Here is a 21835-nt window from a genome sequence, read left to right on the forward strand (position 1 = left end):
ATTTTCTACTGTTATAGTGGCCAGTATTACCTCTCAATATGTGTCTGTGAGAACAAATGTCCTGACCAAAGATGACAAAAGGAATAGTTAATTAAGTGTATTTAAAAAAAATCCTCTTTACTGCATCGATAATGCTTTATTTATTTATTCACCATAATGCATTCATATGCACTTTGTTGAAAAGAAGCTGCATTTTTTATTTATTTATCGCTGCTAAAGAATAAGTTGCAAACTCTTAAAACTATGTGTTTTATTCATGTAATGGGCATAATGTGCCTTGTAGGTATAGGTATATTATGTGTCATATTGGCACATCTAGCTGGAAGGAGGCCACAGACTAGGTGGAGAAATTATATTTCCAGACTAGCCTGGGATCACCTCGGGATCCCCCAGTCAGAGTTAGCTGAGGTGGCTGGGGAAAGGGAAGTTTGGTTCCTGCTGAACCTTCTACCCAGACGACTTGATTTTGGATAAGTGGTTGAAAATGTATGGATGGATGAATGTGTCATATTTCATTACAACCTTCTTCCCAGTGATATTTTATCTTTCACATAAATAAAATCATGTTAATAAAAAAAAGTAAAAGATAAAATATGACTGGGAAGAAGGTTGTGATGTTCCCACAAATATGACACATTCATCCATCCAAGAACAAAGTATAGACCACTAATAATGTCTCAATGAGGCTTTTAATTTCTATACATCGACATCTAAAAATCAGTTACTTCAGAGTACCGTTAAATTCTTAAATCTCGTCAGAAATTGTGTTGATCAATTCATTGTGCATCAAATCCTCTTCTGAAAAAATAGATGCATTTTGTTTTTCTGTTCGTATTCACTCAAGCCAAGCCACGTTTTAAAAAAAAGTAACCACTCCCTGATTTCAGGTTTGTGTTAAGCACATTATCTTAGCTTAGCCTACGTGTCCCAGTTTGTCTTTTTCTCTTTCGGGACACTGAAAATGTGTTTCTATATTTTATGGAAATTATATTAAAATATAAATTAAGAATATATGTTTAAAAAGAGACTTACCAGAAGACTGCATCTAACAGTTATATCTTAGCAGTTAATGTTGAATTTTTAGGATACAATAGGAAAGTTAACCATAGGCATGCAAACAAGCCCTCAGGTCCTATATGGCAACCATATATGTACATACTGTAAATGGAGTAATTTATAGGGCTTTATAAAAGGGCTTGTTTTTATTTGTTCTGACATCTTCAGTCCACCATAAATATACCATTGACTTTTTATTATTTAAGCCATTCTGAACATGGCTTCAAGACAACTTAAGTTCAAAATGACATGGCCATGACTGTCCTTGATTTTTTAATGTACTTGGCTGAATCATGAGTGCTGTGTTTATGAGCAGGCCACTACAGAGGAGTGTGATACATTAAACTTATACTTTATGGGGTAAGTAATGAAGAAGCAAAACTGCTGGAGCAGTCAGACCAAGCAGTGATAAAGTCTGTACTTTATAAGTCCCTGAGCTGCTCATGAAAATGGGACAAATGGACATTAAACTTAAGGCAAATTGATATGCAATTGCAATATTGGGCTAAATTAAGTGACTTTATTAAGTGTTTATTGCAAGAGGCCTGGGATGTAGGAGATAAGAATAAGAATAGATCATTCTTAAACCATGTAGATCTCACGACTGGAAGGAAGCAGACAAGGCATATGTGCAAAAAATAAAACTTTATTTGTAACACAAATAAAGACAACAGAAAAGAATGACACGAAGACAACGACTACACCTAGGACATGACTATTTATACCATGCCAATAATCAGCCAACTAGGCTCAGGTGAGTGTACTGACCTAGGTGCCCTCTGGGAAATTAAATCCTACATGAAAACAAAGCCACTGGGCACAAGGCACCCGTCAAACTTGTACTAGTTGTACTTTTTCTGAACCAGCTCTATTTGTCAGGATAAGACATGTGTAAACGTTTCAGGTAAAAAAAAAAAAGATTATTACACTTAACACTGGCAATCAAAACAAACATGGTAATCATAAACAGTGGTCAGTAAGCAGGCCGAGGTTGGGCGATTCGCAAACAACATTAACAATATCAAACACAATTCGTATTCAAAGAGTTTGTAATGAAGGTTATTGTCATGCACACTCAATCGGCGACTGGCACTAGGACCCGGAAGTAAAGCGGTCGCAAATCAGGAAGTATAAGAGGAGTAAACAAACCACGATTCAGCGCTCAGTCATTGAGTTCAGCCCATGTCGGTTCTGGTTGTCCATCATCGGTTCGTGAGTACTCACTTTATTTGGGTTTCGCTTTCTGATCTTGAGTGTGTGTTTATAGGACGCGGGTTAAATTTGTGTTTTTCCCTTGCTCCCCTTTTGTGAAAGACCTTAGACTAACAAGCGTGGTTATCCTACCTACTCGCTCTCTTCCGCGTTTGGGTTCACCATCCACGCTACATTGGGCTAATCGCTAAAGCTAAGTCATCTGGTCGCCTAGGTTAGTTCATCCTGACAGAATGACTGAGCCCAAAGCGGTGAACCCAGCGGATTACGCGCATCTCTGCGACGTGGTTGACCAGCATGCCGAGCTAATCAATAAGCTAACCGGGGAGGTTGCTACTCTGCGCCAGAGCGTCCAAGATGTCGCGGCCTTGCGCCGCGAAATCGCGGAGCTCGGGCGGGAGAACGCGGATCTCCGGGCGGCTGTTGACAGCGCGGCGAGCCGGCCTCCCGTCGCGGCGGTCGCGGCTCCGCATCACCCCGCCCCCCCCCTTCTACTGATGTCTTTCTTGCTTTACCAGAAAAATGGAATGGCACGGACGGGAAATGTAGTGTGTTCTTAACAGCGCTCGATCTGGTGTTTGAGTTTAATTCCACCAAATACTCCACCGATCGGCTACGCATTGCTCTTCTCGTTTCGTTGCTAACTGGGCAGGCAGCAGAGTGGGCCACGGCAGTGATTAAATCAGACTCAGACACCGCCCATTGTTATAATGAATTTACACGCCAGCTTCGACTCACCTTCGAACACCCTGCGGGCGAGGTGGAGACAGACACCAAGCTCTATCACCTGCGGCAGGGTGGATTGTCCGTGAGCCGCTACACCGCGGAATTCAGAATGCAGACATCTTGGGGAGACGCCGCGCTCCGGACATCCTACTACGAGGGGCTGGCGTCACGCATAAAGGACGAGCTTGCCGGACGAGAGCTTCCAGCCACGCTGGAGGGACTAATCCAGCTAGCCCTCCGCATCGACCAGCGCCTTCTCTCTCGTCCGAAGCCAGCCCCGAGGACCCTGCCGCCTGCTTTCACCTCTCACCATCCTACACCTCCACCACCGACCATTTTCACTGCTGCCACCACTGGACCTGTCGGATCTCCACCTCCTGCCGTGGTTGACACCGGAGCCGGGGAACCCATGCAATTAGGACGCGCCTCCCTGACTACAGCAGAACGCGCACGCCGGTATCGAGAGGGGTTGTGTGCTTATTGTGGGTCCGCGGCACACCACCGGGCGATCTGCCCTCTTCGTCCGGGAAACGCGCAGCCCCGGTGAGCCGGAGGAGAAACTCACCGGGCTCCCTCCAAATCTCCAGCACAATCAACACAACCACCTCTCGTCTTACTATTCAGGTAATCCTCCAATTTGGCCACAAACGAGTCAGAAGTGCAGCGTTCATCGACTCCGGTGCCGCCGGCAACTTCATTGACTCCACTTATGCCAAAGAACTGGGGGTAAAAATTGAGGCGTTATCCCAGCCAGTGCAAATCACCTCCGTCGACGGTCGGCCTCTGTCATCCAGCCCCATCACCCACCAGACTCAGACCATCACCCTTATCATCAACCAACACCACGAACCCATCCAATTCCACCTCACCTCCATTTCCTCACCTCCCATCATTCTCGGATACCCCTGGCTGCTACAACATGACCCTCTCATCTCATGGACAAAAAATAGAATCCTTCAGTGGGGGCCGACCTGCACTGAGCTGTGCCTACGGGACCCAGCTGGGACGTGTTCCACGGAGTCCGAGGCTCCCGATGTCGACACCAACGCTATTCCTTCCGCCTACCGTGACCTGGCTGCAGTCTTTTGTAAACGAAAAGCTACTCACCTTCCACCACATCGCCCTTACGACCTGGCGATAGAGCTGCAGCCAGGTTCTGTTCCCCCCCCGTGGCCACCTGTACTCACTGTCGGCGGCTGAGACACAGGCGATGGAGGAATACGTCGCCAGTGCCCTTCGCCATGGAACCATCCGGCCCTCTTCGTCGCCAGCGGCCGCCGGCTTCTTCTTCATGAAGAAGAAAGGAGGAGAACTTCGCCCATGTGTCGACTATCGGGGGTTGAATAAAATCACCATCAAAAACCGACATCCGTTGCCGCTCACCAACTCAGCCCTGGACGCCCTCTCTGGTGCCACCGTGTTCACAAAGTTGGACCTCCGGAGCGCCTACAACTTGGTGCGCATCAGAGAGGGTGATGAGTGGAAAACGGCCTTCATCACTCCCACAGGACATTATGAGAGCCTGGTCATCCCCTTTGGACTATGCAATGCACCCTCGGCCTTCCAACAATTCATAAACGATGTCCTGAGAGACATGTTAGGCCGATGGGTGTTTGTATATTTAGACGACATCCTCATCTACTCTCGCACCACCGAAGAACATATCCAACATGTACGGGCAGTTCTTAAGAGATTGCTCGCTCACCAGCTGTACTGTAAGTTGGAAAAGTGTGCTTTTCACCAGCACTCCACCACGTTCCTGGGTTTTGTCATCTCGTCCCAGGGTGTGGCCATGGATCCGCAGAAACTGGAAGCTGTCCGTCATTGGCCCCTACCCAGGACGCTCAAACAGCTTCAACGGTTTCTCGGGTTTGCGAACTTCTATCGTCGCTTTATCCGGGGCTACAGTACAGTTGCAGCACCACTAACCAGTCTGACCAGGCCCTCCTCCCATCCCTTCCATCTCACTCCTGAAGCCATCTCCGCCTTCCAAGAACTCTGTCATCGTTTCACCACGGCACCCATTCTTCTTCACCCAGATGCCAACCAACCGTTCGTTGTAGAGGTGGACGCGTCAGATGTGGGCGCTGGCGCTGTTCTCTCTCAGCGAGGTCCAGACCAGAAGCTACACCCCTGTGGCTTCTTCTCCAAGAAATTCGACCCCACTTAGCAGCGATACGGAGTAGGGAACCGCGAGCTGTTGGCCATAAAGTGGGCCTTGGAGGAATGGCGTCACTGGCTCCAGGGCGCCAGTGAGCCGTTCATGGTCGACAGGCACGGTGGGCATTGTTTTTTGAACACTTCAATTTCCATCTGTCATACCGCCCGGGCTCCAAGAACACCAAGGCCGACGCCCTCTCTCGTCAACAAGAAGAGGAGATGCCCCGGGCGGACCCCGTGCCTGTCATCCCCACCTCACGGATCATTGCACCCATCCACTGGGACATAGAGACAAGGGTTCGCCAGGCTCAGGCTGCGGAGACTGGGCCGGCAGGTGCGCCGCCTGGACGACTCTTTGTTCCTCAGCGTCTGGTCCCCGAAGTTCTCCAGTGGGGCCACTCCTCGCCCGTCGCAGGACACCCAGGGACTCGGCGCACACTACAGTTTGTGAGACGGGCGTTCTGGTGGCCCACCATGAGAAGGGACGTTGAAGAGTTCGTTCAGGCGTGCCCGGTGTGCGCCAGGGCCAAGGACTCCAACCAGCCTACTTCCGGAGAGCTCCAGCCTTTGCCCGTTCCCCGACGGCCCTGGACGCACATCGCCTTAGACTTCATCACGGGCCTGCCGGTTTCCGAAGGAAAAGACACCATCCTAACCATCATCGACCGGTTCTCCAAAGCCGTACACCTGGTGGCCCTCACCGGACTCCCATCAGCCAAAGACACTGCCGAGCTGATTTTGGAACACGTAGTCCGCCTGCATGGGTTCCCCAAGGACATCGTCTCGGACAGGGGGCCCCAGTTCACCGCCCGGTTCTGGAAGGCCTTCTGCCGTCTGATCAATTCCACCTGCAGTCTGTCCTCCGGTTACCATCCCCAGACTAACGGTCAGACGGAACGGGCCAACCAACAACTGGAGTGCTACCTGAGGTGTTTTGTTTCGGATCGCCAGCGCTCCTGGGCCCGCTACCTCAAATGGGCTGAGCTATCCCACAACCTCCACGTCTCCTCAGCCACCAACCTAAGTCCATTTGAGGTATGTTATGGTTTCCAACCTCCGATGTTCGACCATCAAGAACCGGAGGTTGATGTACCATCGGCCCAACAGTTGGTCCGTAGGTGTCGGCGGTTATGGAACCAAGCCAACCTCGCCATCCAACGTGCCAATACCACCTACGTCGCCCAGCATCGCCGCCGACACCCTCCGGGACGATTGTACCACGTAGGTGACAAGGTATGGCTCTCCACAAGGAATCTGCACCTGCACACAGAATCCCGCAAACTATCTCCCAGGTTCATCGGCCCATACCGCATCACCCACCGGATAAACCCTGTCACCTACCGGCTCCAGCTGCCTGCGGCGCTCCGGATCCACCCAGTTTTCCACACCTCCCAACTAAAACACTTCACCACCTCTCCAATGAATCCACCCACCCCCCCTGCTCCTCCTCCCCGGATTATCGACGGTGGTCCCGCTTACACTGTGCGCTGGATCCTCGACTCACGCCCTCGGGGCAGGGGCACCCAGTACCTGGTCGATTGGGAAGGCTACGGCCCCGAGGAACGATCCTGGATTCCGTCCCGGTTCATTCTCGACCCCGAATGAATCCGGGACTACCGTCGTCAGGTATCCTCCACCCCACGACCGTCAGGAGCCGGTCCTGGACAGGGGGGTACTGTCATGCACACTCAATCGGCGACCGGCACTAGGACCCGGAAGTAAAGCGGTCGCAAATCAGGAAGTATAAGAGGAGTAAACAAACCACGATTCAGCGCTCAGTCATTGAGTTCAGCCCATGTCGGTTCTGGTTGTCCATCATCGGTTCGTGAGTACTCACTTTATTTGGGTTTCGCTTTCTGATCTTGAGTGTGTGTTTATAGGACGCGGGTTAAATTTGTGTTTTTCCCTTGCTCCCCTTTTGTGAGAGTCCTTAGACTAACAAGCGTGGTTATCCTACCTACTCGCTCTCTTCCGCGTTTGGGTTCACCATCCACGCTACATTGGGCTAATCGCTAAAGCTAAGTCATCTGGTCGCCTAGGTTAGTTCATCCTGACAGATATACACAAAACTCATATAGAACATAATTTGATTGTCTAGAGAAAACTCACAAGAACATATACTTTACAACACTCCTCAGATTCTGAGTTCTATTTATACCCTGTGTTGATTGCAAGGAGGTGTGAATGGTTAGAACTTGGTGAGTCGGAGCGTGCATGCTGGGAGTTGTATTGAGCATCCTCCACATTGTTAGGTATGTTATGGCTTATTTGAGGCCGCCTTTGCTGGTGTTGCTTGTCTGACAAACTTAGCCACTGAGGTTGCACAGGCCAGTGGAGTCTCAGTATCAGTCCCAAGCTCAAATAAAGGAGGAAGATTTCCCCAGAAATGCCTTTGGGATCAAACGTGCCAAATCAATATGTATGGAATAAGATCACTATGGAATAGAATCACTGTCAAAAATATTTGTGCGTAAATAAAAAGATTTGTGTGTAATTCTGTTTGGATTCCAAAATCTACGGCCACGACAGCTTACAGATACGAGATTTTGTGTGCTTTTGACAGTGATCTTATTCCATATTATGCGGACTATGAAAAAGATTTCCATATCACATCGGTCAATTCTGGGTTACCAATGACCGCCTGAGGTCGCGTTGGTAGGCAGGATATCTTCTTTTGTTGATTGACGAATGAAGAGAGGGAGAGGGTGCAGACGTGTGCAGAGAGAGGGGGAAATTAAGAAGTGTAAAAGCATATAGGTTAAATAGGAACTTTGAACGTTGGCACTATGACTGGTAAAGGGAGAGAGCTAGTTAATATGATTGAGCAGAGAAAGGTAGATATACTTTGTGTACAAGAGACCAGGCAAGGAAACAAGGCTACGAACACTGGAAGTGCTTTTAAACTGCTTTACTATGGTGTAGATAATAAGAGAAAATGTGTAGGTCTAATACTGAGGGAAGGGTATGCCAGGAGTTAGATTATTGTAGATTTTGCTAAAAGAATGACAATGGCAATAGTAAATACATATTTTACAAAGAAAGAGAAACACAGAGTAACTGATAAGAGTGGTGGAAGATATACTCAGGTAGACTGTGTAGGAGATGCAATCTGAAAGAAATTAGGGGCTGTAAGGTGTTTGCAGGGTATAGTGTGACTAGATAACATTGGATGGTAGTCATCAGGATGACTTTGAAAATACAAAAGAAGTATGTACAGTATGTAAAGGTGGTGCAAGATATGTACAAGGACACAGGTTACAGTTGTGAGGTGTTCCAGAGGTACATGCAGGAGGTTGGAGTGACAAAGAAAGATGTGCTTGACACTGTTAGATTAAGACAAATGGCCCGCTGTGGCAACCCCTAACAGGAGCAGCCAAAAGAAGTTGCTGTTGGTCTGATTCTAACTCATCTGTTTCACTGCTACAGAGCACTGAAGCGGGAGGATTTTCAGAGGAGAATCTTTATATCCAGTAGCTAAAAATGGCAATAATTTCTTGTTAAATCTGTGGATGAAAGTGTGTATGTGTGTGTTAGCAAGTGGATCATAGAATGACAGCTCTCCTTTGTCCCAGTCCAGCTGCACTCTGATCTTCTGGAGTGTCTGTTTGGATGAAAGGCGAGTCTTTGTGTGAAGTGTAGAATGTGCTTCATATTCACCATTATAATACAACACACACCAGATTCCACTTTTGGAGAAGATCTTTCCGGTCCTCTGAGCCAATTCTGTCATAACACCCACAAACCACCATATAGAGTCTCCAACTTCAACATCCCAGCAGTGCGTGCCAGAGTTAAAGCCTTCAGAGCCCAGGACAGTTGGGAATTCATCAAATCTCTCTGGATTATCAGGAAGCTTGTGTTTCACATCATTGTATCTAACGCTGGTCAGATCATCAGATAAAGTGAGTGAAGAATGAACAGTGTTGGGGTCTAGAGTTACAGGTGCTGAGGCACACACACACACACACACACACACACAGTTTTTCAAAGCTTTTGTATTGTACTTTATGATGATATGTTTTGTAAATATGCGTAAACATCACACAAAAATAAACAAAAAGGAAAAAAAAAAAAGTCTTACTGTATTGGACAGTGTGCTGCATCTTCTCCCAGACTCTGAACTTTAGGTTGGCCAGATGTTTTGCCACATGGATCAGTGCTCCTGAAAACTTTTCTGGATGCTGCAGTGTACACTGGGCTCTGCAAAAACATTCAGGAGTCAATACATACTATTTATTTCTATTTAGAAACACAGAGAACGAGAGAGACAGGAACTACATCACTCACCTTTTTACTGTAGCCTTGTAGTTCTGTTAAACAACAATACAAACATTAGTGGATATGATTTACATTTTTACACCACTAAAATGTGATGTTTCCGTTAATGGAAAACAGTTTTACTTTCTCACAGTATAAATAATGACTTAATGATCCTCACTTGTATGAATGAGACGTCTTCAGCTCTCATCTCCTCTTCTATGGCTCTAATTTTGTCTGAAAGAGATGATATGTCTCTGCTCAGCTTCTCAATCTTCTCCTTCATCATCTGACTCTTCTGCTCCTCTTCCTTTCTCAGTGCAGTGATCCTGGCTGCTTCTTCATCTCGTAGAAACTGGTGAAGCTTCCCAAACTCCAACTTAATCTGCTGCTCTGTGTGTTGGGCTTGAATCTGCAATAAAGAGAAAATAAATAATAAGAACTTTTCTACAATGATGCAGAATACTAATTATAATATCAAAACCATGTTTTTGATTCTAACCTTTATGAATTCTGCAGTCTGACTCCAGTTCAATTCATGGTATTTAAAGATTTTAAGTTTCTCCTGTAGGGGCTGCAGGGCAATTTTGAGCTCCTCCTGAAATAGTAAATAACAAAATACAATGTCTGGAAACACTGAGGGAAGGTAACTTTAAAAATTCAATATTTAGTAATAATGTAAATAGAACAACTGGTGAATGGTCAGTATTGCATATTCTATTGTTATGCATACTAGCATTAACAGTGACACCAAAATATAACAAATGCTGAAAAATTTGGTATATTTGGAAAAATGTCCAAAAATTATGACATATCATCAATAGTGTTTAATTAAATTTGTAGTCACTTAGTATGTACAGGTAAGTGCAGAAACACCCAGAAAAACCCACAGAACCTTGCCGAGTAGATCATAACACTGCCTCCAGAGGCCTGTACAGTGGAGTACAAGGACACAGGTTGCATGTGCATGACGGGTGCGTCTCTTCATGTGCTTCCGTTCTTACCCTGACACGTGCTTCACTCTGGAATAGTGTACATCAACGTATAACCTTTTCCTTTTCTCAAATGTTTATTTTTTTTTGGACAAACTAAGCTCAAACTTTTTTGCATTAAATGCTTTCTCATGGCCACACAGCTGTTTAGACCTAACCCTGTGAGTTCTCATCACATTGTACATGTGAAAATTAATTACTTTCACTATTAAACACATGTGATTTCTACTGTACATTTTTCCTATGATGCAACTTTACCAAGTGTTTAAGTAATCTCCCTTCATGATTTTTCCCAACCACATTTCTTTCACAAAGCTGATGGTTCAGCACTATCCTTCCAGGTTATACAGTGCTCAACCCAATTCCAGTAATTTCAAATATTATAGGGTTTGTTTTTCTTGTCTTGATGCAGGACAATAATTTGACCTTTTAAGTTAACATTACAAAGATAGGCTAGATTAATTAAAGTTTCTCCAGGACTTTATGTTGCCTCTTTTCTATAACAAGGATATACTTCTGTGAGAACAACAGAAATATTAAATGTAATGTAGTACCAAGTCAGCTATCAGTAATAATAAAAAAAAAAACAGTTAGTCATCACATTCTTTTTCAAATCATGCCTGGCGATTAAGAGAGCTATGTAAAATGCAAACTGTAATTAACTTTAAAGAAAAGACTAGGGGTATTCCAAGTTTGAAAGAAATCTTGAAACCTAGCAGGTTTTATCAGCAGAGCTTACCTTGTGCATGGTGTCTTCTTATAATTTTTAAATCAGAGAGTAATGTCTGTGAATATGTCTTTCTATGTGTTTGCCAGTTTACCTTGTGATCTGTTACAGCCTCGTCTATGGGGCAGAATTTGTGGTTGGTGTGTTTTTTTGAATCCCGACAAACCAAACACACCAGCTGTTGATCATCCAGACAGAAGAGTTTGAGTTCCTCATTGTGCAGACTGCAGAGTGTTTTAGATGCTGTTAATCTCTGACTTATCTCCTGTAAGAAAGTCTCACACAGGTTCTTTAAGGCCCGGTTTAAGGGAGGCTCTTTCCTTCCTGATCTTTTCCTACAAACTGGACATTCTTTGGCTCGTTTGGTTCCCCAGTACTGCTGCAAACACAGTTTACAGATACTGTGACTACAACATAGAAGGACAGGATCCTTAAAGATGTCAAAGCACACAGGACAGGACAAATCCTCTTCTGAAAAATTAGATGCCATTTTCTTTTGCTGTTGTTCACCTCATGTCCACATGCTCAGTTTCACTTTCATTTCCGAGATGGTAACCACGTCATTTCCTGATTTTATTTGAATTTTGGGGTTTAAATGTAACATTTTTCCTTAGCAACCACATCTTTTCTTCGCAACAAACAATCCTCCACAGTGTTTCCTTGTGACATTCCTTCACTTCATTTTTCCAGGTTCTGGAATAGTTAAAAATAAACAAACAAATATATAAAGATAATAATAATAATAATAATAATAATAATAATAATTCATTTCGGTTGGATATTTATGATGGGAATAATGTGCCTCATGGGTATAGTACTGTAAGTGTCATTTTTGTGGGAACCTGACAACCTTCTAACCGAAAAGATTTAATCCTTCACATAAAGAAAATTATAATGATGTTTAAATCAAGTAAAATTGATAGTGCAAAGGTTCATTAAACCAATAAAGGAACATAAATATTAAGAAACTCATATAGAAATATATTAAATACTTAAACTATTCTAAGTTGGGCGGCAATAATATACTGTAATGCCTTTGACATTTGGATCCCACTCTAAATATTGTACAGTACTCTGCTATTACACAGTATTTAGACTTTTCACATTTTTAAAAGTTGTCTGACTTTCTTTTTTTTTAGTTACTGCTGTGTTTGGATGAAAGTGCTATTTACACTCCTCCAGTCTTTTAACTAGCCCGTCAATAATTTTTTTTGTTGCATTTTTTACTATAACTTGACACATATTTCAGTTAAAAAAAATCACTATTCATACATGTAATCGGCATATTTATGATCATTTCAGATTCTACATTTTAAGTAGTGTTTTTTAAATGTACACTTTTGTTTACTATTTATATATTTTTTCATTGCAGTAGAATATGTTTTGGAAAGTAGTTCTACCTTGAAAATAAGAGGGGAAACACCTAACCCCAATTAATTGAACATATGTTTTTATTTTATTTTTATTAATAATGTTTTTCATTTGTTGTAGAATAGAATAAGAATACAGTTTTAAACAGAAAAATTAGGTGCAAAAAAAAAAATCAGTCTGAATTGGGAAAGCTGAAACAACACTTTTCATTTTAAACAAACACATTATACATTATTTTTTAACCTCACTAATTCAGGCTACCAAAAGCCAGGTAGAATACATTTAAATGTTGACATCCGGGATATCACAGGAAGAGCAATCGATTGCTGATTGGTGCAGGCCGTTCTGCAGTGTACTTTAAAGTGTGCTTCCTGCTCCCTGTGCAATCTATAGTACTTCTCAGAAAACTACCTGCCGATTGGAACACAGCTACTGGCTAACTAATTGGCTGGGTTGCCAGTTGTTAAGAAAAATGGTGTTATGTGCCAAAGTTACCCCTTGTCACAGATATCTTCCTCTGAGAGGTTATCTTCACTAATATATTACTAATTAGTACGCCTTTAGTATGAGGACGCCCACAAGAATGACTAAAGACACAATACATCATTACACACAATACCTTCATATATTCGTGATTATTTTACACATGAAAACTGTTTATTGATATGGTGGTTATATATGTACATAAATGCAGAATATTTTTGTTGTTGCTAAAAAGAAGTCTGCCATACCCATTAAACATACCTTTGTCTAAGCCTGTCCAAACACAGCTTCAAGTCATCTAAGTTTAACATGGCATAGTGGCCCTGACTTCTTTGAGTATATGCCCCTATATATAACTGTTATATATATATATATATATATATATATATATATTTTTTTTTTTTTACTTGGCTTTCTCATGAATGATCGGTTCATGATCAGACCACCAGAGGGCAGTGTGACACTGAAACTGCATTGTACGTCATAAGGTATGTAATGCAGAAGAAGAACACTGATGGCGGAAATGTCTGGAGATTTTAATGGCCTGTGAAAGACGGAGACGCGTTTAAGGCAGCAGCAGGTGAACTGGTGTAAAAGCGCTGATTTATTATTGCTTTTAATAATTTGTAGATTAATTATGTGGTCACGGCATGTTACGTATTTGCTTAGATATTTATAACCACCTGTCTGTGCTCTCCACTCTGAATTCCCCCTGACATGAACTGGCTGCTAGAATAGTGAAACTATCTACTTAGCTGATTATTAAGATACATAAACTTTACCATTTTTTTTTTTTTTTTAAGTAGCTTTACTTTTTCCTAATCATTATTTGGCTCTGGTGTAAAAGTTCAAATGAATTAATTAAAGTTTTAGCTCAACAAACCAAAATAAGAAAGAATGCCTGTAGTTTGTTGGTTTTAAAGGTGGATGAAAGTTTTGCAATTTGCCAGTCTTCAAAATTTGTAAACTTTTTTTTTTTTTTTTTTTTTTTGGGCTTCCATTACAGCTTTTCCACCTTCATGACCAGATCTCACAATGGTCCAGAAAAGGAGAGGTGATGCCCGGACTCCTGTGCCCGGTCCATCTGACACACGGCCGTCTGGTTCTCACACACATTCCTCGAGTGGGATCCCTCTTCACACACACTCTTCCAGCACTTCCAGATGTCATGGATATCTACAGAGCGGAAAGCACAGCATCTGCATGGTGTCTGACTTTTTTTACCCCAACATGGGTGGCGTGGAGAGCCACATCTACCAGCTCTCGCAGTGTCTCATAGAGAAGGGCCATAAGGTGGTGATAGTAACACACGCCTACGGCAACCGTCGTGGAGTACGGTATCTCACCAATGGACTGAAGGTGTATTACCTTCCACTGCAGGTTTGTGATTTAAACTTGACTTCACAAGGTTGAAATGTAAAGGTTTTGGTTTTGGTCATGCTCTGATCATATACTGTTTAGTATGAATAAGTTTTCAGTTCATGATCTGCATCTGCATTTATCCCCTCATCTTTTTAATTAATATTTTAAAAAACCATTTTTGGAAAATAAATGTGATCTGAAAGGAAACCATTTTACTTCTGGAACACAAATACTGGTGCTGTATTTGTTTTAGTATTAGTGTGCTTGAAGTAGCTTTTGCTGAGTGTAGTGTTTATCAGTATTATGCCATAAATACAATACAAAGTTCCCTAAAGTTAGTTCCCTAAAGTGAAGTCTCTCACACTCAATGAACAATAATTACCTCTTCCCACAGGTGATGTATAACCAATCCACATCCACCACCTGCTTCCACAGCCTACCCCTGCTCAGGTGTGTGTTTGTGCGTGAGCGTATCACTGTGGTCCATGCACACAGCTCCTTCTCAGCCATGGCCCATGATGCTCTCTTCCATGCCAAGACAATGGGTCTCAACACCGTATTCACGGACCACTCGCTCTTCGGATTCGCTGACCTCAGCTCCGTGCTGACCAATAAACTGCTAACTGTGTCTTTGTGCGACACCAACCACATTGTTTGTGTGTCCTACACCAGCAAAGAGAATACTGTGCTGAGGGCTGCACTTGATCCCGACATCGTCTCTGTCATTCCTAATGCGGTCGACCCCACCGATTTCACACCTGATCCCATTCGCCGTGATGACAGCAAAATAACTATCGTCGTAGTAAGCCGATTGGTCTACAGGAAAGGTAGGAGAATGTGATATAAAAGTGGACTTTTATGGTGAGGGAGTTTGTGCAGTGATTGATTGATCATTGATCATTTATCGCTGTTTTCAGGAATTGACCTGCTAGGTGGAATCATTCCAGAGCTGTGTGCCAAACATCCAGATCTCTGCTTTCTGATTGGTGGAGAAGGTCCTAAACGTCTTGTTCTGGAAGAAGTTAGAGAAAAATATCAACTTCATGATAGGTTAGAAAGGCTTGCTTCATATACATATACTGTGCTATTTATTTATTATTATTATTTTTTATTCTTTTGCAAAAGAGTGCAAATCAATAGCATCAGGTGATTTTTAGCTCTGGTTTTCAGGCCCATGTCCCCTGCACGTTTCCAAGTTTTTGTTGCTCTATCACACTTTACCCGAAGAAGTCTTTCACCTTTCATGTGCCCAACAGAAATGCATTTTTATTATTAGACATGTGTACACAAGCCTCAAATCACTGCGAACGCAAATGAGTAAAGAATCCTATGCATTAGAAGCCGCACGCACTCAGGTGCTCACCTTCATACAGTATATGATCGCAATAAAGAATCGCAATTTTAATCTGCACCTATATATCGTGATCTCGTATCGGTAGATGTCTGTGAATTCCCATTTCTACCACATACTAGTAGGTAGATTGTAAAAAAAATATTATACACGCACTGTATATATGTATATATGATTGTGTCTCTAGGGTGCGTCTTCTGGGAGCTCTTGATCACAAAGACGTACGAGACGTGCTGGTGCAAGGCCATATCTTCCTGAACACATCACTAACTGAAGCCTTCTGCATGGCCATAGTCGAGGGAGCCAGCTGTGGATTGCAGGTTAGTGTGTTTAATTATAAATAAAGTGTGTGTGCTTGTAGTTCTTGGAAAATAAATATCTCTGCCATGACTATTTGATTACAGAACACACTGCTTGTTTGGTGCACAGGAACCGGGAGGAAAGAAAGTGATGTAGTTTTTTCATTTCTTGTGTGTGTGTGCGCGCGCATGTTTTTGTAGGTGGTTAGCACACGTGTTGGAGGCATACCAGAGGTTCTCCCTGATGAGTTGGTGACATTGTGTGAGCCGACAGTTAGCTCCCTTTGTGATGGCTTGGAAAAGGTTATTGCCAGGCAACGTGCAGGCAAAGTGCCCTCTCCTACAGCAATCCACCGCCAGGTCCAAACTCTCTACACTTGGAGAAATGTTGCTGAACGCACAGAAAAGGTCAATGTACACTTGTGACATTTTTAAAGCATTCTATATTGTGAAAACATTTTGGCAGTTGTTCGAAGAGAATTTTTAATCATGCATGATGGCAGGCAAACTCTCTAAACTATATAATTTCTGTGTGTTGTTGCTAGGTATATGACCGTGCTTGCAAGCAGCCTGTCCTGCCGTTACCTGCTCGACTGCGGAGGCTGCGCTCTCACTGTGGCGCTGTCGCTGGCTCTATATTCTCCTTTGTGGCTGTCATCAACTTCCTGTTCCTGCTATACCTGCAGTGGCTCTGCCCCAACGACCTCATTGATGTTGCAGTGGATGCATCTGGACCAGATGGTCATTGGGGGCGGGACTTTGGGAAGAAAGAACCTAAAGACCCGAACGCAGCACAGCATGCTCTTCGGGATAAAAGACGGTTGAAGTGTTAGTGTGGATAGGATTTAGCTTCTGTTGGTTGTGGTTACATTTTAATCTCCAGAGATTTTAAATAAGTGCACTAAATTTATCTGTTTACATTCCAGTAAGGGGGCATCTGATCTAACTGTGATGTACTCTATTCCACAAAAATTCTGTAGTGGTTAAGATCTTGATCAAGCATCCGTCCTTATTTATTAACAAACCATAACCTGTTGTTTTTGTAAATACACTCACTCACTGTCTATACCGCTTTATCCTCTATACAGCGCTGGAGGGGGGTTTAGGTTGGGGCTGGAGCCTATCCCAGGAGACGGGACCTTGAGGCAGATTACCAAGCCATCGCTAGGCACACACATATACACACACACATGCACATTCACACACTACGGCCAATTTGGGAACAGCATTTAGACTGATCGGTATGTCTTCAGACCATGGGAAAAGCGGCGTACCCCGAGGAACCAAGCACAGAAAGAAAATGCAAACTCCATGCACACAGACCTGAGGCAGAAATCGAACCCATCCCTGAAAGTGCAAGGCGACAGTGCCAACCACTAAGCCACCGTGCTGCCTGTTGTACATATAGTTTTGTTTTTCAGTCAGTAATAAATGGTGCAGAATTCACTACTACTTAGCTGCAATATTTGTTTGTTTATTCTGTGTATAATTAAACAGTATCACAAAAGAGGAAGTGATAATGAATTTCAGCACAGCTATGATGAAGTAGTAGTCAAAGGTATCTCAATGCCCTTTGAGAACTTTAAGGTAAAACAACAGTTTTTTTTTTTTTTTCTAAAGTTTTCACAGCTCTTGTGTGATCTGTGGCGCATTCCATGACCCTTTGGAATACTGATCAACTTTATTTTGTAACCTAGCTTTGTAGTTGTTCAATTTTACCCACAAATATAGTTAAAATGTAAATCTAAATGTAAATGACCTTGGTCAAAACAACCCAGACTGGCGTAGGCGTAGTTCATACTAGTAGCACTACATTCCCAGTAGTTTTGTTAGACCACAATGTTTTCTATCAAATTATGAAGAGGTTCATTTGAAAAGCATTCAATCAGCAGGAGTAACAAAAATTAGACTATGACTACTGTTAGGCCCCAAATAGCAATTTCAAATCAAACCCAAATTCCCATTGTTTATAATAATACAACAAAAATAAATGAGAGCAGTTATGATCATTTTTAAATTCAAAAACATTCTACTGTATTAGTGCTACAAAATAAATATTGCAATTATTATAAATCTCTTTTTGCAAACTCGCCAATTAAAAGCCAATAATATCAGTTGTAGCACTTTTTTTTTCAACAAATCAGAATCAGAAAGATTTTTTTTTGCCAAGTACGCTTGCACGTACAAGGAATTTGTGACCGAGCTTCCAGAACAGAAAACAAATAACAAGACAAAACAGCACGACACAAAAAAAAAAAGTTTAACATCAAATGGAGTAGGGTGTGAGATACTTTTTTTTTAAAGTTTAAAGAAGGCTAATTGCAGCTCCTCCATGAGACATTAAGAATAAAAATTGAGTTTTCCATGGTTTCATTGCAAGATGATGAAACCATGATAAATGTGGTCAGGTTGGTTCTTTCTGCAACTACCACAGTACCAAGAGTTAGATGAGCTAATATTTTTTTAGGTTCAGTATGCATCATGCAGCCCACTAGAGGGCAGTGTGAGGCAGTAAACAGGATTGCACTTACTCATTCAGTCATTAAATAATAACAGTAATAAAAAAAAGTAGCTGGAATTACAGAGTAATATTTAGGATATTTTTAAAAAGACATAAGATTTTTGTCTAATAATAAAATCGTAAATAACAAAAAAAAAGTTAAATAATCACTCACAAGCATTGCAGCACTCGTTTTAGGTACATACAAAAATAAAAAAAAATAGCTTTATAAGAATTACGATTTACTTTATGCCACAGTAAGTCCTCTGGCAGTCGCTCGGTAAACAAGATGACAAAAGAACACCAACCTGAACTGGGAAATCAAAGAACTTACTTACAGACAGTAGGTCTGTTCTGTCTGTAATGTCTACAACAATTTACAACAATCCAGTTTACTTAATTATTTGGTGCATTAATGTGATCCTTTCAGGCTTCAGGGACTAAAACTATATGTACACACATACAGTTGATCAAATATAGAATGAAACCGAAACACTGACATATTTTTTGAGTTTTCATTTAACATTTGATCTTTTCCTTGTATGTGCTTTGTATCTAGATATTATAGAAGTCTTTTTGATACCTTATAAATTAATAAATAATAATAAAATTGTTGTTATTATTATTTAATTAGCCATGTATACTTTACATCTATATGCACTAAATATAATAATTTCTGTAGCATTTGCCCTAAAAATTCTTCATTAAGCATGCACAACTTTTAAATCATGTATGGATCACTTACTCACCTGGACACTGGGAAAGGGAATTATGTTAAAATGTTCTTCATCGCCATCATCAAGTTTGCTGACGACACTGTCGTGGTGGGCCTGATCACCAACAATGATGAGTCGGCCCACCTAGAGGAGATTGTAAATCTGGAGAACTGGTGCCAGAGGAACAATCTCCTCCTGAACGTCAGCAAGACAAAGGAGCTGATAGTGAACATCAGTACAAAGCAGGAGAGGAACTACCAGACCCCCATCATCAATGAGAACCCAGTGGAGAGAGTGGACAGCTTCCGATACCTCGGTGTTCACATCACGCAGGACCTGTCATGATCCTGTCACATCAACACCATGGTAAAAAAGGTCCGGCAGCGTCTCTACCACCTCAGACGCTTGAGAGACTTTAGACTGCCCTCTAAGGTGCTCAGGAATTTCTACTCCTGTACCATAGAGAGCATCCTGACGGGAAACATTACGAACTAGTTTGAAAACAGCACCATGCAGTACAGACGAGCTCTACAGAGGGTGGTGCGTTCAGCTGAGCGCATCATCCGCACTGAGCTCCCTGACCTGCACTTGATCTACAGCAAGCGGTGCTTGACCAAGGCCAGGAAGATTGTGAAGGACCTCAGCCATCCCAACAATGGACTGTTTTCTCTGTTGCGGTCTGGGAAGCGATTCCGCTCCCTGAAGGCCAACACAGAGAGACTGAGGAGGAGCTTCTTCCCGCAGGCGATAAGGTCTCTCAATCACACCACCACACAGGAGGAATGTCTTTTAAACATTGACACTGACTGGACAATCATGGACACATTCATGCAATACATATTTACATATCTGAAGCCATTGCACATGTCACTTTATACAATACATGTTTACCTGCCATTGCACATGACACTTTGCCACTCTGACACTTTAAGACATTTTAATGCCACTTTAAAACATTTTTAAAATTTTATATATATATATATATATATATATATATATATATATATATATATATATATATATATATATATATATCCCCCCCCCATATTCCTATATTCATGCCCTTATTTGTACAGTTGTTAATTTTACTAGTTACGTTTATTTTCCTTTGTATTTTATTTCTTTTATTAATATTTAATTCCTTATATATAGTTTTTTATTTTCTTTTTAAGGTCACCGGCGGTCGTATAAGCATTTCACTGCATATCGTACTGTGTATGACTGTGTATGTGACAAATAAAATTTGAATTTGATTGGAATTTGATTTGGATCAAAAAAGTCCTGGTAATTTATACATGATGAAAATATTTGCTTGTCCTAAATTTATTAAGCTTAATGTAAAAGCTAATAGGTGTGCAGGTAAACCCTTACATCTCAGTGGCATACAGCAGCACCTTTACTTTATATAACTACCAACCTCTTACCTAGGCCTACAATGAATGACTACTAGAGAGCATTCTCACCAGAGGCATTTGCAATACAGTTGAGGTATCACCACATTAAAGGTGAGGAACACCCTACAAAAGCTTATTGGGCTCACTATAGACACTCTATTGACTTTCGACTGCCAAAAGTCAATAGACTGCCAAGAAAGGGCCATTCTCCAAAACCCCCTTTACCCAAATCACTTTCTGTTCATATGGACGATAGGTTAGCACCTCAGACATTAAAGTGTCAGACTTGTAGGAAGAACATTAAGACAAGAGAGAGATATTTTCCCCGAACATACATTTTCTACCACCTAAGAAGGTAAATTTCTCTTGTTTATACACACAAACACACATAGCAAGCACATCATAAATACTATCACTATTTCTAAGTGTTTTCCTTATTCATGTCTTAGAGTAACACTATTTACAGAGAGAGCCATGCAAGCACTCAAATAGGCATATATACATATGCAAATCCACTGTAACTAAGGAATCAGTGCTGAAGCAGATTTATTTGCATATTTAAATAGATTTTAATTAAATACGAAGTATGCACAATTTATAAAAAATCAATAGCATCAATTTGTGCAAAATATTGTTTTTTTTTTTTTTACAGATAAATTACATAAAAACTTAAATCAATTAATTATATTAATTATCAAAAATTTGCAAGATGTAAATGTGTAAGATATGTCGTGGCAAATTTTTTTCAGATCTCGACAAATTTACAAAACAACCAAACAACTTTTAGTTTAAGTGGAGAAAAAGCAAAAAGATTTATTAAGGACAAACGTAGACTGAACCGGTCAGAAAGACAGACACCCCACAAAGCTGTATACAGAGTCCTCGGAGTCCTCGATGTCCTAAGTCCCCAAAGTCCCCAACTTTCTTATTTTACATGTGTTTATACACCTGATAAGTGCTTCATCGCTCCTCCTTGTTCCTTTGTTCGACTTATCGGCCCCCCAAAAATGTAACTCTCCTTTAGTGCTGAATTTTTCCATCAGAGAAAGTTTTGAGATTGTTCCAAGATGCGTAATAATCTTTTTTTCCATTTTCCTATTTTCCTATTCCTTTCCCATCAGTCCTGTCTCAACTGTCCTTAGTATGCTTAAAGGTATTGAAATTCTAAATTTTTTATTATAGTTTTTACTTTTATGATCTCAAGATTACATGTTATATAATGATTAATT

General features: G+C 41.8%; 2 protein-coding genes across 3 annotated transcripts; one reads left to right on the plus strand and one right to left on the minus strand.

Moving 5' to 3' along the window:
• Nucleotides 1-6653: 6653 nt before the first annotated feature.
• On the minus strand, nt 6654-11644 carry LOC128524175 (zinc-binding protein A33-like). Its single transcript, XM_053496580.1, has 6 exons — nt 11225-11644; nt 9914-10009; nt 9593-9823; nt 9442-9464; nt 9236-9354; nt 6654-9099 (listed from the first exon to the last, which is right to left on the minus strand). The coding sequence occupies exons 1-6, from the start codon at nt 11618-11620 to the stop codon at nt 8555-8557; spliced, it is 1410 nt and encodes a 469-aa protein (XP_053352555.1). The 5' UTR covers nt 11621-11644; the 3' UTR covers nt 6654-8554.
• Nucleotides 11645-13473: 1829 nt separating this feature from the next.
• Nucleotides 13474-17448, plus strand: piga (phosphatidylinositol glycan anchor biosynthesis, class A). 2 transcript variants are annotated; one of them, XM_053496578.1, is made up of 7 exons: nt 13474-13564; nt 13991-14364; nt 14741-15173; nt 15264-15396; nt 15885-16017; nt 16198-16404; nt 16542-17448. In XM_053496578.1, the coding sequence occupies exons 2-7, from the start codon at nt 14020-14022 to the stop codon at nt 16827-16829; spliced, it is 1539 nt and encodes a 512-aa protein (XP_053352553.1). In that variant the 5' UTR covers nt 13474-13564; nt 13991-14019; the 3' UTR covers nt 16830-17448. The 2 variants fall into 2 exon arrangements, with proteins under 2 accessions (XP_053352553.1, XP_053352554.1); XM_053496579.1 differs by having other exon boundaries at nt 13502-13574.
• Nucleotides 17449-21835: the final 4387 nt, after the last annotated feature.

The sequence above is a fragment of the Clarias gariepinus genome, chromosome 5, assembly GCF_024256425.1.
Source record: "Clarias gariepinus isolate MV-2021 ecotype Netherlands chromosome 5, CGAR_prim_01v2, whole genome shotgun sequence".
Taxonomy (NCBI): domain Eukaryota; kingdom Metazoa; phylum Chordata; class Actinopteri; order Siluriformes; family Clariidae; genus Clarias; species Clarias gariepinus.

Excerpts from the sequence above, each read along its gene's own strand:
- piga (XM_053496578.1), top strand. The coding sequence starts at position 14,020 with ATGGTCCAGAAAAGGAGAGGTGATGCCCGGACTCCTGTGCCCGGTCCA. Across the intron at positions 14,365-14,740 it reads TGTATTACCTTCCACTGCAG|GTGATGTATAACCAATCCAC; the intron begins GTTTGTGATTTA and ends CTCTTCCCACAG. Across the intron at positions 15,174-15,263 it reads CCGATTGGTCTACAGGAAAG|GAATTGACCTGCTAGGTGGA; the intron begins GTAGGAGAATGT and ends CGCTGTTTTCAG.
- LOC128524175 (XM_053496580.1), bottom strand. The coding sequence starts at position 11,620 with ATGGCATCTAATTTTTCAGAAGAGGATTTGTCCTGTCCTGTGTGCTTT. Across the intron at positions 10,010-11,224 it reads AGGCTGTAACAGATCACAAG|GAGGAGCTCAAAATTGCCCT; the intron begins GTAAACTGGCAA and ends TTACTATTTCAG. Across the intron at positions 9,465-9,592 it reads AAGACGTCTCATTCATACAA|AACTACAAGGCTACAGTAAA; the intron begins GTGAGGATCATT and ends GTTGTTTAACAG.